Genomic DNA, 14,997 nt, shown 5'->3' on the forward strand with positions numbered 1-14,997 from the left:
CTGCCCTCTTCCCCGCAGTTACGGCCTCAAGGTGGACATCTGGGCAGCGGGAGTCATAGCCTACATCCTCCTGTGTGGCTTCCCTCCTTTCCGAGCGTCAGTACAGCCTTGCACCATCACGGTCATCGTCATTATCCTTGTTATCATCATTGTGATCTTTTTCATTGAGACCATCATGCTCGGGTTTGCACCTCTAATTAGCACGGTTGGCTACGTACGTTGCAAAAGAAGTTCAACGTAGTGCATACCTAGGGTTTGTAAAAGAAATGGCTTTCATCGGAATTTAAAATACTTAGATATTCGTGAAGATACTAAGATTATAATTTACTTATATATGAAAAAACACAACATTACTTAAAATCACTTTTAATTATGAAAAGCTATTTCAAGTAACAAGAATGTATAATTATTGGGTCTTTCGGTAAAGCCACGTGGAAAAAGAATAAAAATTATCACGACGTTTCGATCGCAACACTATAAATCGTCATCAGGTGAGAAATATCGCGGTAGAGCTGCTCGGAATATATATGACGATTTCTTGTGTTGCGATCGAAATGTCGTGATTATTTTTATTATTTTTATTTGTATTATTTTTCTACATGGCTTTACCGAAAGACCCAAGAATATGATTTTCTGCAGTCAAGAAAGCTTTAAAACAAGATTTAACAAGAATGTAGTTCACAGTTAACACTTATTTAAACCTCATGTGTTACTTCAGGACTAATTAGCAGTATGTTTTCACAAGCTCAAGCAAGTCACTCTTTCTCAGTATACTATATAATATATTATAATGTGCATAATTTAATGCCACAGTAAAATGTCGTAATCCTTCCCAGGCTTAAGTCCAAATAAATCTTTAAAATTGTAATGTGAACATATCCTGTCTGGGCAGCAGCTCGTGGCTGCATAAAAATCCATTGTTGTGCTGTACTTTGCTCCCACGTCTATGCTCCCTGCCTTCACCAACCCACACTGTGCAGCATGCAGTGCCGGATTATCCTAGTAGAAAAAGTAGCATATGCTACGGGCCCCGTACTTTCAAGGGCCGCACGCTAAATGCTCTCAAGCTATCAATTCCGGTTCAGTGATTCTGCACTTGCTCTATTACTATAGTACTATACTGCCTTCAACTTTTATGAACGACTGGGTGTTTAAGGTTAGCGATGTGTCATCTGGCTGTATAGCAAATAAAAAATATATAATTACTTTACTATGCAAGTTAAACATTTATGTGTTTTAATATTTACGTGTGTTTTTTATTTAGGGCCCCTTTATAACATGTGCTACAGGCCCCCCACTAGCTTAATCCGGTACTGGCAGCATGGTGAAGTATGGTCAAATAATCCCTATGATATGCACGATCTTGGCAAGGCCCTCATCCAGCAGTGGATTGGCGTAAGGCCTGTATATGTACATGCCATCGGGGAATTGTGTGTTCTGCTGATAAAAGTGTATTGTGGCCTTGTGATGTTGATGATGATGATGGTGATGTGCCGTGTGCAGGAGTGATGGCGATGACCAGGAGGCCCTCTTTGATCAGATCCTGGTGGGGCAGCTGGACTTTCCATCCCCGTACTGGGATAACATCTCACTCACTGCTAAGGTTTGTATACCACACTTGTACTCTGTGTGTGCGCCTGTGTGTGTGTGTGTATTTTTGCGTGAAATATGTGTGGGGAGCGGTAGTAAAGTGATTAGTTAACTGCGCTACGAACATAGCGGACCGGGTTCGATTGCTGCTCGCGACCAATAACAGTGGCAGATATTTGAACCGGGCCTAGGCCTGTCCTCAGTATACGCAGTCTTAAATGAGTACCTGGTTCGGTGTATAAACATCAGCATTGGAGAGACAAAGGCAGCCAGGCGTGGTGCTGGCCACTCACCTCCTCGTGCCATGCCGGCCTTTGTAGGGTACTTACCAACAGCACTTGCCCCAAAAGCCTGGGCAGGCTATACGAGCGGGGTGGGGGTGGTTTGTCTGTTGTGTGTTGTGGGTGTGATATCTATGACCTGGCGATAATGATGCCTGGGTGGCGGGCTATGTATGCGTGTCTCCCTGCAGGAGCTCATCTCTCGGATGCTGCAGGTGGACGTGGATAAACGGTTCTCCGCCGAGCAGGTGTTGGCTCACCCCTGGGTTGCGGTGAGTGCAGCTCCTCCCTCATGCACACCGACACAGCGAGAGGTTATGGCTAGGACTCCTAGATTCGATCTGTAAAAGCATATTATCAGAATTCTCTTCTGTGTCTCTAAATATATATGTATAATTTTGTCCACTGGCCTGTTGGCTTTCCAGACGTTCCCAAAGCAAGCAATTGGATTGGTCTTGATTTTCCGAGTCTCATCGGCTTTTTGAGCTAAGCTTTTTCAGTTTTTATTTAGATATTGACTGGGCAACTGCTGTTAGTGAGCACATGTTAGTGCTGGCACAGCACAGGAAGAGGCAGTTACGGCTACCACCGTGCCTCGCTGCCTATGTCTTTAAAAATGACCACACCATGCTACATACTCATTTCATGCTGAGATAATCTATATCGGGCCAGGGCTTGGCTCAGATAAAGTTATTGTGTGTGAACAAGAATTAAGTCCAGGTGACTGGTATTGAAGCTCAGGGTGCAAACCACTCTAGCACCATTTCCCCTGGCCACATAAACTGATACACGCACAGAGTCGCTTACCAAATACAGAACACTGAAAAGCCCAAATTCACAGTTTGACATGTATAAGTAATAAATAAGTTTTTACAACTCAATTTACATGTTTTATATCGTCCATTGTTATTGGTGTATCCTGGCTAACACCTTCTCCCCATTCAATTCAACAACCTTTTAATTACCCAGCAAAGCCTGAGTCTAAGCTCTCTTCCAGGAAGATCCTGCTATGTTTTGAAGTAGAGGCAGTGGTTGCTGCAATGTGTTTTCCAATGAAGTAATATTTTGGGCACTTTTTTATTTTTTGGCAAATGTACGTTTAAATTCTCCCGTATATTCAAGAGACGACCGTTTCAATTTCGTAAAACAGTGTTTTTAACGACGAACACGACCATGTCTTTCCGTCCTCTAAGCATGAGCAATTGAAACAAATACGTAATGAGATCTATGTACGTATGTTGAACTTCTTTTGCACCATACGTAGGTAAAACTTTACCTATATAACGCCATTCACACAGGGCCTCACAGCGCTTTACAACACAATCCCAGTAAAAACCCTTAACACTAAAACTTAAAGGAAAACAACACTCCACAGACGGATAGCAAGAGAAAATAAATGTGTTTTCAGACAAGCCCTAAAAACCTTGACTAGCGGAGCATTCCGAACATACTGAGGCAAGACATTCCACAAATGAGAGGCGCCTGACTACTGAAAGCTCTATCACCCACTGAACGCAGATTTGTCCATGGTACACTCAGGTGCCCGAAGTTGGTGGATCAAAGTTGCTGGACAGGGGCAGCGTACGGTTTCAGCAGATCACCGCGATGTAACGGATGGCGGCGGGCCACCGCCCACCCACCCACCCGCCCGCTGGCCTGCCCGCTGTCGAGGCCCCCGTGATCTCGCGACGACGTGAGGCATGCGCGCGTGTTGCTCGCAGGATGACGTGGCGCAGGACGAGGACATGAGGATGTCGGTCAAAGGGAAGATCGAGAAGCACTTCAACGCGGGCAAAGCGGGTGGGCTCTCGAGCGCCGGAATCGCCGTCATTACCGTAAGCCCTACGCGCCGCTGTGCAGGCCCGAGGATGGCGGCCGTGCATATTTTTTAAGAGAAGAAACTCCAAATGTCACCTTCACGTGTGAATAATGAGGCGTGCGCCTCCTTGTACGTATTGCTCTACGTGCATCCACTTTCTACGCCGTGCGGGTCGCGGAAGTTTTTTTGACCAGGATTCATGACACTGGTCAGTGCAGTTGGTCAAAGCATGGAGCATAGATGGTGGGGGCATGGAAGTATGGTACAATAACGGTTTTTGCTTCACTGCCCTCTCGTTTCACTACTTTGCACCTCCTTGCACCGATCTCGGCTACTACAACCAGCGGACTCTCCTGTCTCCTGGTATCCCCGCCAACCCTTCTGGCTAGCACCAGTAACAGAGCTTTTGTTAAGTTAGGTCGAACATCATGGAACCATCTTCCAACACATCCCCTTAGCCTCAAAACATTACTTTTTACAAATGTTATTCAAAATGGCCATTGCTTATGAATAAGGAATGTTTGGTGAATATTTATTTGCTGTATAGCTAATATTTGAGTGTGGTAGGATGATGCCAGAGAACATGATATGAACCTAATGGCGGTACCCCGGGGTACCATAGTACCATAGTACCATAGTACCATAGTACCCCGGCTCTCGTATAATGTCCGTGATGCAGTCATTTTTAGTCCGTTGATGGTCGGCGATGCAGCAATCGACTCATCTCGACAAGCTTTGCACGATGCACAATTCAAAGTAGAATTTTTCGACAACGGATTTTTAATGCTAATGTTTGGCGTTTCGACATCGCAGAGTGTGGCACTGATTTCGGATTGATTGGTACCCCAGTCGCGGAGTTAAGTACACCCCTGGAAAAAAAATAGTGTCCCAGAAATAAAATATTTAATTGCCTCGGCCATTTAGTATTATTTGGTACCCCAGGGTACCGCCATAAGAATCATGTGCTAAATGGTTCAATGTTGTATGATTCATATTTTGATTGTGGTTCTTCAATTAAAAGTGCAATACAAATGTGATTTCTTGTTATTAAGTCAAAATGCATTTTTATTGCAGGAGATAGCGTACTTAATTCAGTTGAGTGATTGTTTTTGTATTGGGTATGCGTGCTCACTAACAGCACGTGGCCCTATCGTCTAAAGGCAAACCCTGTGAATCCACACTATTGGTTGTGCACCGCTTTGTAAATACTAAGAAGGCGATCCTTTTTGTGTGCACTAGGAACGTTTTACTTGTTGCACACCACGGGAAGGGGAGTAGAGGCATGGAGGTCATATTTGGAGAAAGACAATTTTATGGGAAAGGAACGAGAGAAGAATGGGAAATAAGAGGAATAGGATGGAACTAGAATGGAGAAACAGGACGAAAGGGTCATGAAAGATCAGGATGTGGAGGAAGAATCCACATAAGGGCCTCAACGCCGCACAGAGCAGCGTCTGCTTTCACAGGGGGTGGGGAGTGGGGAGGGATTCAGAGTGGAGGTGGCCACACAAAATGTACATGATTAATTGGAGACTTGAACCGACTTACCTATATAGATGAAGATTGTGTTACTTTGCGAAACAAATGTGTGTGCGTATGCATGCACAGAGGCATAGACGCATCGAGGCTGAAACTGATTAAACTACAAAATACAACACTGACAATTGTGTGAATTTTATAATTTTGCCAAACATACCATTTGTACCATTTACATGCCATTTGTAAATGAGCCATTGCCGCTATTGTGTTTTTAAATATTTTATATACAGTATATATGTGGGTGTTTGCGTGGCCATTAGATTAAAAGGGAAATGTAGATATTCTATGGGTCTTTCGGTAAAGCCACGTAGATAGAAAAATAATAAAAATATCACGACGTTTCGATCGCAACACAAGCAATCGTCTTCAGGTGAGCGAGAGTAGATGTATGGGACATGATATTGACCTGCCCACGATTCTCAGGTTTTGTTTCTTGTGCTGTAATTCTGTTACTGTGCAATTGACCGTTTCAATACAACACATACTGATTATTGTCCAGGTTTCTCCTCGCTTTGTGCGGTCGATGCGTAAAAAAGAGGCACATAAAGCGAAACTGCACGAGACGACGGCCTGCCGACTAGCGCATACAGGACACACACACAGTACAAACAGTACACACAAAACACACAATATTGTCCCATGTCTGACCGCATAGCCGCATGTGGAGTGAATTCAAACCTCAGAGAGTGACTTTTGTGTTGAAATGGATGAGTCGCATGTATGCGAAATCGCACAAACCTAACCCGCATAAAATGAGGGAAACCTATATGATAAATAATTGACGTGGGAATGCGAGGTTTGTCTGTACTGCATAAATCTAGAAGGAATCGTTGTTAATAGCTAGTGTGCGTTTGTGACTATAGTGTGCGTATGTGTGTATTGCCTGCCCCCTTGTGGCTACACCTGGTATAGCCGTGTGAGACACCACAGGCACTCTCAGTGACAGACAGCGTTGAGCTAATAGCAACTCGAAGAAGCCAGGTGTCGGTTAAAATACGATTTTATCAATACGAGTCGCCGAGCAGAAACATTGCACGCGTATAAACACGCAAAGGGTCACTAATAGTGGCCCAAACAACCCCCAAATCCCAGTGAGTGAAGCCAAGTGATGAATTCAAACTCAGTGCAAATGTGTGTGTGTGTGTTCATCATTACCTCTGCTATAGCAATGGTCATTTGTCTCGCTGGCATATAGACATGTTCGACGCCTATTTTCATAATCACTGTCTTTTTTGGCCATGATTGTTTTCGTCATCAGCAGCAACTGGTGCTGCTATCCCGTCAAATGACTCCGTGTCGTGTCAGTCACAGTTTTATTTTGAATTGATCCCTGCATTTAATGCCCCCTTTATTTATACAGGAAAGCTCCTCCGAGTTTGAAGATTTTTTTTTCAGGAGGGTCATGCATTAAGATGTTTGGCCAATTCATATAATGAGTTTTTGGCACGTCTGAGGAAACTGGAGTTCCTGGAGAAAATCCACACATACAAGGTGGAAGAGCATTCACATATTCACACAGATAGATTGAAGAATAAATTGCTTACTGCCATCTGGCCAGCTTGCAGCTCACGGCCTCGAACATGGAATTTAAAAATAGTCGCCCATTCAAGTACCACACCAGGCTCAAAGCCTACTGAGCTTACATGATGTTTGAGATCAGGGTGTTTGATGGAGCTCCTCTCCAAGCTGAGAGCATCATCTTGCCTCACTTGACTGAGTCTGATTTAACCATAAGCACCTGAAACCCAGATTCAAACCCAGGATCTCAGTTGGGCCAGCTCAGTATCTCTGACACCCGTGTTTCCGGGCCACCTTGTCAGACATTGTCAAAGTGGGAGGAGCGTGTGCCGTTCGTAACTCAAATCTGTTTTCCTTTTCAGCGTTTCACCCCAGCTGCTTGTCTGTCAGTGTCTAATCGTCGGTCGTTGTCCCTCGCAGCCTTGACGCAGTGATTTGTGTCTGTCCCTTGTCCTCTCCCAAATCCCCTCCCCTAACCGTACCCCACCCATCACCTGTGACTGGTTAATCTTCTTGTTAGATCCCCACACAATGGTATGTATGTGTCCACCGACTCTCACCCCAGCTCCTCCCTGACAAAAAAAACCAATGGTGTAATACGGCAAAAAGGCCCCTTTGTTTTATATCACATCATTGTAAATCCCAGAACGTAGATTTTTGTTTATTTACATGTAGAACAATTGTAATTGTCTGCCAGAAAATCTTAAACCATCCACAGTGAGTGGGGATTTCTATAAGCGCTGTGTTGCTACGGTCCTCACTCAGCTCAAAGCATATGCGTTTAAATTGCCATTGTTAGCAGCGTCTTTTGCTGTCAATGAAGTGATTGCTATTTTTTATAATGGACATTTTCATGAGATTCTCTGTGGGTCTTGGTTCCGTATTATAGCCATGGTTTTTTTTTTAACAAGGACTTTTCCACACCTTGAGGCTGTGCTGATGTTCTTCAGCTCAGCCACCAAATTACCGGAAAATAATAAACTTGGCAGGCATGTTTCAAGAAAATGGATTGCAAAAAAAATCACGATAGAATTATTGAAGGAAAAGACGTAAACCAGCCCAATATGTTACAATGAACCGCGGCTGAGACAAAAACATTGGAAAATAAATTCGTTGTAAGTGCGTTTAAAAGATTAATGGCATGTATTGGTCTGGGTGGGACATTAGTGGACGAGTTAAACAAATAATACGATTATGATTGGCATAATTTTGTTGAATGTCAGATGTTGCCCACTGACAAAATTTTAATTGCCTTCGCCCTCCCCCCCATGCATTAGCGTTCGGGCTTGTTGTCATTTCAGCAATATCCACGTGTGCCCCGTGGAATTGAGCCTTTGGCACCACTTTGTGAGTGGCAGGGCATTGCCTGGCAAACAGATTTTCCACTCAAAAATCGAGTGGCAACAAAATGTCTTCTTTGAGGTCATTTTGGATTTCGTGTTAGTATTGCATTAAAAACCGCACCCAGATGACAACGACCAGACTCACTTCTTCCCTTGACCAACATATACCATGTCATGATGTTTTAAAAGCTGACAATTTATGAATGAAGGGATATCAATCTTGACATTGGATTTTGGCTTCCTGAATATTGGCCAATGAGAACCCTGCGTTTGTGTGGACAAAACACCTGCTACTGAAATGAAACCCTTGCAGACATGTTGTTTTGCCACGATACATTTTCAGTTTTAATTATCATGCCACATCTGATGGTTGAAATGTAAGGCAGTTGGTCCTGAGATTCCATAGATTGTAAATTTCAATTATCAACGTAGCTCACCCCATCATGTTATGGAATAGCTTGGCTCTGTGGAAGGTGCGGAGAGTGACGAGAGGCTAACAAGAGGTCAGCTTGGATCGGACTTAAGACTGCGCGTCCTCCTTGGAACCAGGCTGTCCCATGAGCATGTCCGAGACACACAAACGAAGCAGTGAAAATTGGGCCGGTTCATCATTTCATAACCGATCATTTATCCCCTTGCCGACCTGCAGTGTTGCGCCAGTGTGTGCCGCCGGGGGCCTCTGTGCCTGAATCTCTGCATGGATTCCCTTGTAACACCTTCCTCCCTTTTCTCTGCCCCTCTTTCTCCCCACCCCCATGCCACCTTCCTTTTTCCCCCTCATGATTTCTTCTCTCCTAAAAATATTTCCCCGATGGTCCTCACTAACACCTGTCCGTGACACGCTTCTACCATGCACAACCTTGCATTTTTTCCTCTCACGTTTGCAATTTTAATATATAAATTGAATTGTTTTTTTTACTTTTGCCAATATATTCATAACGTGACTATGAATACGGGTTTACTTTTATTTCATTTTATATTCGCACCAACTCGCTGTCACATTTGATTGTTTGCTTTTTGAATTTTGTTTTTTGACCTTTATTTGCATTACTTGTCCTTTTGTCCTTGACATTTCTTGTTGTTCTAACTCTGCCCCTCTAACACGACCTCCCCGTTCACAAATCATTTTATCACCATGCGCCCAAAACCTTTGACGTTTTCCTCCCTGCCTGCATTACCTCCTGGCCGCTCCTTCCCCCGTCCTCTCCTCTCCATGTGTCTCTTGCTGCTCTCCCTCCTGCCCTCTTTCTCTCTCTCGGTCTTCCCGACAGACCACTTCCCTCGACAAGGAGGGGAAGGTGTTTAGGGGCCGTCGCCAGCCCGGGTTGCCCCGGGTGGACGGGGGGGCGGTGGGGGGAGTGGCGGTAGCAGGGGCCGGGGCCGCGGCAGCGGCGCCGGGCGGTGCTAACCGCCTGTCCACGGCCAGCGAGGACCAAACAACATCGGAGTCGGGGAACTACTCGCCCGGTTCCTCTGAGCCTCTGCAGTCGCCTTTATCTCCTTTCTGAGACCACGTTTTCCAACAACAACAACAACATGTTGAAAGGCTGACCATAAAATTGTAAAATTAAACTGTGATCACATTTATAATCTTGAGGTGTTTACATGCACATCTTCCCCAAAATGCTGACACAAAATCATCACCGCAAGATTCAGCTGGAGGCCCCGTGAAAAAGACTAATGAATCATTGGCCCTGTCCTCATATTCCGAGTTTGTGAGCTGCTCAGCCCACGAATGAGTCTCTTAAGGGCACTAATCCAAATTGCTTTGCACGGATAAAAGCATTACTCTGAAGATATTACCGGAGGTGTGCGCTCTGCATGTCTCTCTTTCGCTGTGATCCATCTGATGATTCTGCCTACACTGAAGAAGTTCACCAGTGGGGCGATGGCTCAAACCTCACGTCTACAAATTCCATGCACCGTCTGCCACTCTTTGTGATTCACCCATCGCTGCTTTTGCCTCAGGATTCCATTTTAAGTCTTACGGAACGTACGCCACCGTAAAAAAAACCTTATATAAAGCCATGGCATGCCATGATGTTAAATAGCAAACATTTGGAAATGTTAGTACAACCTGCTGACAAGTGGGAAAATGAAGACTTAGAAAATTATGTAGGAAAAAATGTGCTTCGATAAGGATGTTAGTCTTTTTGCACCTTGCAGCTCCATTATAACAACATGAACAAGTCGTAGGTGTTTTAAAATATCACAGCAAAGAGTAGTCTGGCACTGGTAAAGCGTCTGAATTCATCGTAACTTATAATTTATTAAACGCGGGCTTATTACTTTGCGTCTAACCGTGGCGTGTTAAGATATTTTCTCCTGTATGCGACATCGCGTAGAGACTCGCTCGTGTGAGTTATAGACATTAAACCCGTCACTTCACGGTACTGACTCGGCATCTCTTTGATGTCTCGGTTCCCTGGTGGACTTCTTGTGACGATACACACCAAGAGAGGCTGCCTCGGAGACGATTTCAGCGTAGTCGCCCATTTACAAAATGGACCCAGTCCAAGCTAAATCCATCCGCCAAGTCTGGAAGAGTCGTGCTGTTACTCTGCATGAGATATTTCATCTGGATCGTGCCATTCGTGTCCCGGGGTTCTGACTTTTGGTCAGATGTGTATTGGTGCCTGTTTCTCATCATGGTAATGTAGGGCTCGTTTCAACAAAGCTATGATTTCCTGACAATTTGTATATATTTTTCCTCAGACCAAGTTCACAGAATGTTGCATTAAATTCTACTACCCGAGTCGAACACTTCACAGAGTGCTCACTGTGGAAAATGCAGGCTGAGCGTGTGGCAAACAACATTCCTTCAGGATTTTCGTGAGCATGTAACAAAAACTGTAAAAAAGACTGCATCAACCCAGCAGCCAAATTCATGTCGCACAAGCCCTGGAATGTGAACGAATACTTTGAAAAACCAGCAATGATAGACTGTCATTCCCGCATAAGACACTTTTAAAATAAATACAAGAAAACCATCCATAATACAAGAAAATCACTTCAATGAAAATACAGCCACTAGGTGGCCCTGATGGGTCCAAGTTTCCCCAGCCCGTGGACAGAGTCGCTTGCAATTGTCGACCAAGAAACGGGGGGGGGCTGACTTCTCTGTTCTCAATGCGTCGCTCAGATCAAGTGGCTGACGAGTGGTTATTGAACACGTGATGACTGGACGCTAAACCTGGTCGCATCTACCCAAGAATGGCGTGGCCACAGCGTTACAATGTTAGTCGTGATGAATGTGGACGCAAATAAAAAGCAACTTATCGCAACTGCAAGGATTTCAAACGAGCAGTGTCGGGTTTCCCTTGCAATGGAAGACTTTCTGTTACTGGCAAACTTGCAGATTTCAATGTGTCAATAATATATTTCTCCAACCATGGAAGCAGAAACTCTTGAGCCCATCCGGATAAACCGCGTGTGGCCAGAGCCGCAACATGACGTCGACAAATTGTTAAACAAAAAAACTGAACCGACCCGTTGGGGAGGCTATGGGGCTGGTGGATTTGTTTGTGGATGGCAGCACACCCGGTGGTGCGGACGCTGCGACGAGCAGCCGGGTGCCCTCCGGACGAATGGGAACGGAGGCGGCAAGCGCCGTGGCTTTGCGTGGGCACCGGCACGCGCCGCTGTCGAAATAACAATGTACTTTATTTTCTATTGTGGTGATTCGTAACGTCTACAGTACTTAACTACTGTCTACGATGAGCAGGGAGCTGGTGGCGGGTATTGTCACCAGGATTGTTATTTTTTTCAAGACTTCATTTCGATTTTGTTCACGGAACAAATAAACCACCCCAATACCACCTAATCCCTTCCGTGAAATGGGCCAAGATAAAACAAATCTCGCTTCCAGGTCTTGGTTTCTTCAAGCACAGTGACGGGGCAGGCACGCATAGAGACCCTGTCTGCCCAGCCGAGAGCAGTGCAGCTGAACGATTGTGGGCCGCAATAGATATTGGTTCAGAATGAATTAAGTAATAAATTAAGAACGAATCACGGAGAAGTTAACAAAAAATGTAAATTGTTCTTATGACCCCAAATTTCGCCGTTGGAGTGGCTTGTGATAACGGTTTGGTATGATTACATGTTAGGGCATCCTCTTGAATATTCTTTGTTAGTGAGTAATTTATTCAATTATGGTAATTTTGGTGTGCTTGGAGAGGCCTTCATCCAAAAGTAGATTGTACATGGTTTAAAGGTAAAACTAAGGTGTCGGATCAACCATAGCCGACGTTGCGAAAGATATAACCATCTACATGTCAAGTGTAGCCGTCTGAGATTTTACAGGACAGGCAGTCCTGTACTATTTAAAAAAGGGAACATTGGTTATTTGTGCTTTTTGGTTTCTCTGAGCAGCCTCCTGCAGTCGGCTTTGTTCACAGCTACGGTCCTGGAGACCTTACTGACAATGTCGAGATTTGAATCAAAAGCCCTTACCGTACGAATATACTGCCGTTCCACTTGCAGGTTAATATCATGAGTCATTGGGCCAGATCAGTGGTCCTTTTTATGTAAATGTTCACAGAAATAATCGCAGAAAGTTTCCCATGAATTTTAGAGCTTCATAAGTACTTACAGAAGTGTATGAAACAGGGGGTTGTGTGTGTTTTGTGGTCTCCGGAGTAGATACATAATTTTAAAAGAGGGAAGTTTATATGATATGTATATATATGTACTATCGGTAAATCCCCTAATGGTAATAACATAGTAATCTGCTGCAATAAATTAAATTAATGTAGCGTGATGTCCAACCTATACGCTATTGTATAACTAGTACTAACAGCCGTTTGGTTCTTTAGTCCAGTCTTCGGGTCAGTGTGAATCCCAGACTCGGGAATGTTCCGATCAAAGTGTCTTCATGTCAATGGGAGAGGCTACCCCAGTGCGGTTCGCTTTACCTTGTGTATTGATTGTGATTAGCTTCTGGTGGCTTAAGAACTGCCCATTGCCACCTGTTGATTGAACAGAGAGATAGATACAAGACGATAATTTCAAACATCAGCAAAGGGTTTTGGAAATACTTCTATATAATTAAAAAAAAATTACAATATTCAAATTGGAAACAATAATTAGTGAGCTGTCAGTAGAATAATATGATTATTTACAGAAAAAAATGTTGCATTTTGAATGCATGCAATTAATTGCATGACAATAATACATGCAAAAGCATGCCAGAAAAATATACAACGCGGTCCCTAACAAAGACATGGACATTGCAACGCCTGCACGTGTAGTTTCACAAATAACTGCAGCTATAGGCTCCATCATTTGCGAGCGTGAGCATATGGGCATGCGCTCTTGAAAGCCGAACTAACTGGGTTGGCCACTCCATCCGGGAATTGAGCCACGGTGTTGCAGGGGCAGCGATAGATGGGTACGAGGATGATTGATAATGTTGATCATTATTGTGTGTTTCGGGCGCGCGATGCGAGAGAAACTGACCGAATAGACTCCGGCGGCTATAGCGTTGTTATAAACATGCCGCGTACGCACAAGGTGTGGGCGACGCGTGCGCTTGCCAGCCGCCGTCGCCACCGCAAGCAGTCCCACCTCCTCTTCTTGTCCAGCGGTCAGTCATTCCCGCAATTAACGCATGCGTGGGTGCCGGTTGCATGCGACCCCAAGGATTGCTGGTTGACCGTGGGGAGACGGACGGGACTGCGTGCTGTCGTGTATTGCTCATCGCTGTTTGGTGTTGTAGGGAAGTATTTTCAACTTAGTTATACCATACGTACATACGTGCAGACGGGGGTTGTTAAACTGTGCCCGGGCGGAATGCTGTGCGGTCAGGTGCCACCCTGTGAAAATGCAGTTTGAGATCAATTATCACCCATCCTGCAGTCACCAGCACACAAGGCCAGAGTGAGGCCACGTCAATGGAAAAATTGAAATCCAGATTACCAGGAGGGCCTGACCACAGCGATCCACTTGCACATTTTAGACAGCTCCATGCACAGCTGTGATGCTTGAGTAGACAACTCTTCACGTTTTATCAGATGGCAAGTAGGCTGACGATGAATAAATTAATCAAAACATATACATATAACTGCTGGTCACACATACTTTATTAGCGTAACCCGTCCGACGTAATCGTATTGCGGTATGCCTTTGGAGAGCCACCTCCTAAGTCGATGTCCAGAACTGATAGCCAAAGGAATTACACCGACAAAACAGTCATCCCTGGGTCCCTTGACGACACCTCTGCCTCCCAGTTGCGCGTGCGTACATTACAATGTGCAGCCTGGTGTCTGTCAGCAATTTTGATTTCGAGGCGGGGGTGGTACAGCACGCGCACGGATTCCCCCCCTCCCGATCTCTCCATCGTAGCGGTTGCATCGCGTGCGCGCGCGTGTTGCAATCCGTGGCGGTGCGACCCGCGCGCTCTTCTCGATCCGTGTACCCCGCGCCGCTTTCATCCCCGTTTGTGCTCGTTAGTGCTTCGTTAAACCGCGCGCCGCGAGGAGATCAAATAAAACTTTGCTACATTAGAGGAGGCACGCGGTGTGTTGCCATTGTCGGTTTGTTGTCTTCCCCCCCCCCCTCGCCACTCCGCACAACTCCGGTTAGCACGGTTGGCTACGTACGGTGCGAAAGAAGTTCAACATACAAGTTATATAGTTTAACACGTAGGCTTTCGTGACTAATATTATCCATACGAGGGTTTGTGTGTGTGTGTGTGTGGGTTTACTGTCCAACACGTGTGTGCGGAACTAGTAACTAATTGGCATGTTTTGTTTACGTGACAAGCCTTACTAATTTGCCGTGGCTGCTGGTGGTGACAGGTTTAACGACACATTTATATTTACGCAATCTAACAACCAAAAAAACCTTTATTATACGGAGGCTTAACAGTTACTGTCAGAAAAAGTCCTTCTGCCATGGAGCGTGTGGC

General features: G+C 45.0%; 1 protein-coding gene across 5 annotated transcripts in view; it reads left to right on the plus strand.

Annotated features, from left to right (window-relative positions):
- Window positions 1-14,602, plus strand: part of DCLK1 (doublecortin like kinase 1) — a 66,781-nt gene extending 52,179 nt beyond the window's left edge. For 3 of the 5 annotated variants that reach the window (XM_061552323.1, XM_061552324.1, XM_061552322.1), the window contains 5 exons: window positions 19-96; window positions 1,504-1,603; window positions 2,063-2,143; window positions 3,593-3,706; window positions 9,362-14,602. In XM_061552323.1, the coding sequence (XP_061408307.1) occupies window positions 19-96; window positions 1,504-1,603; window positions 2,063-2,143; window positions 3,593-3,706; window positions 9,362-9,598 (610 nt within the window). In that variant the 3' untranslated portion in view covers window positions 9,599-14,602. Of the gene's footprint in view, window positions 1-18; window positions 97-1,503; window positions 1,604-2,062; window positions 2,144-3,592; window positions 3,707-7,267 lie in introns of all 5 variants that reach the window. The other 2 variants (XM_061552326.1, XM_061552325.1) reach the window with 2 other exon arrangements.
- Window positions 14,603-14,997: the final 395 nt, after the last annotated feature.

Source organism: Lethenteron reissneri, chromosome 16 (assembly GCF_015708825.2).
Source record: "Lethenteron reissneri isolate LAM-NWPU_2019-01 chromosome 16, ASM1570882v1, whole genome shotgun sequence".
Taxonomy (NCBI): domain Eukaryota; kingdom Metazoa; phylum Chordata; class Hyperoartia; order Petromyzontiformes; family Petromyzontidae; genus Lethenteron; species Lethenteron reissneri.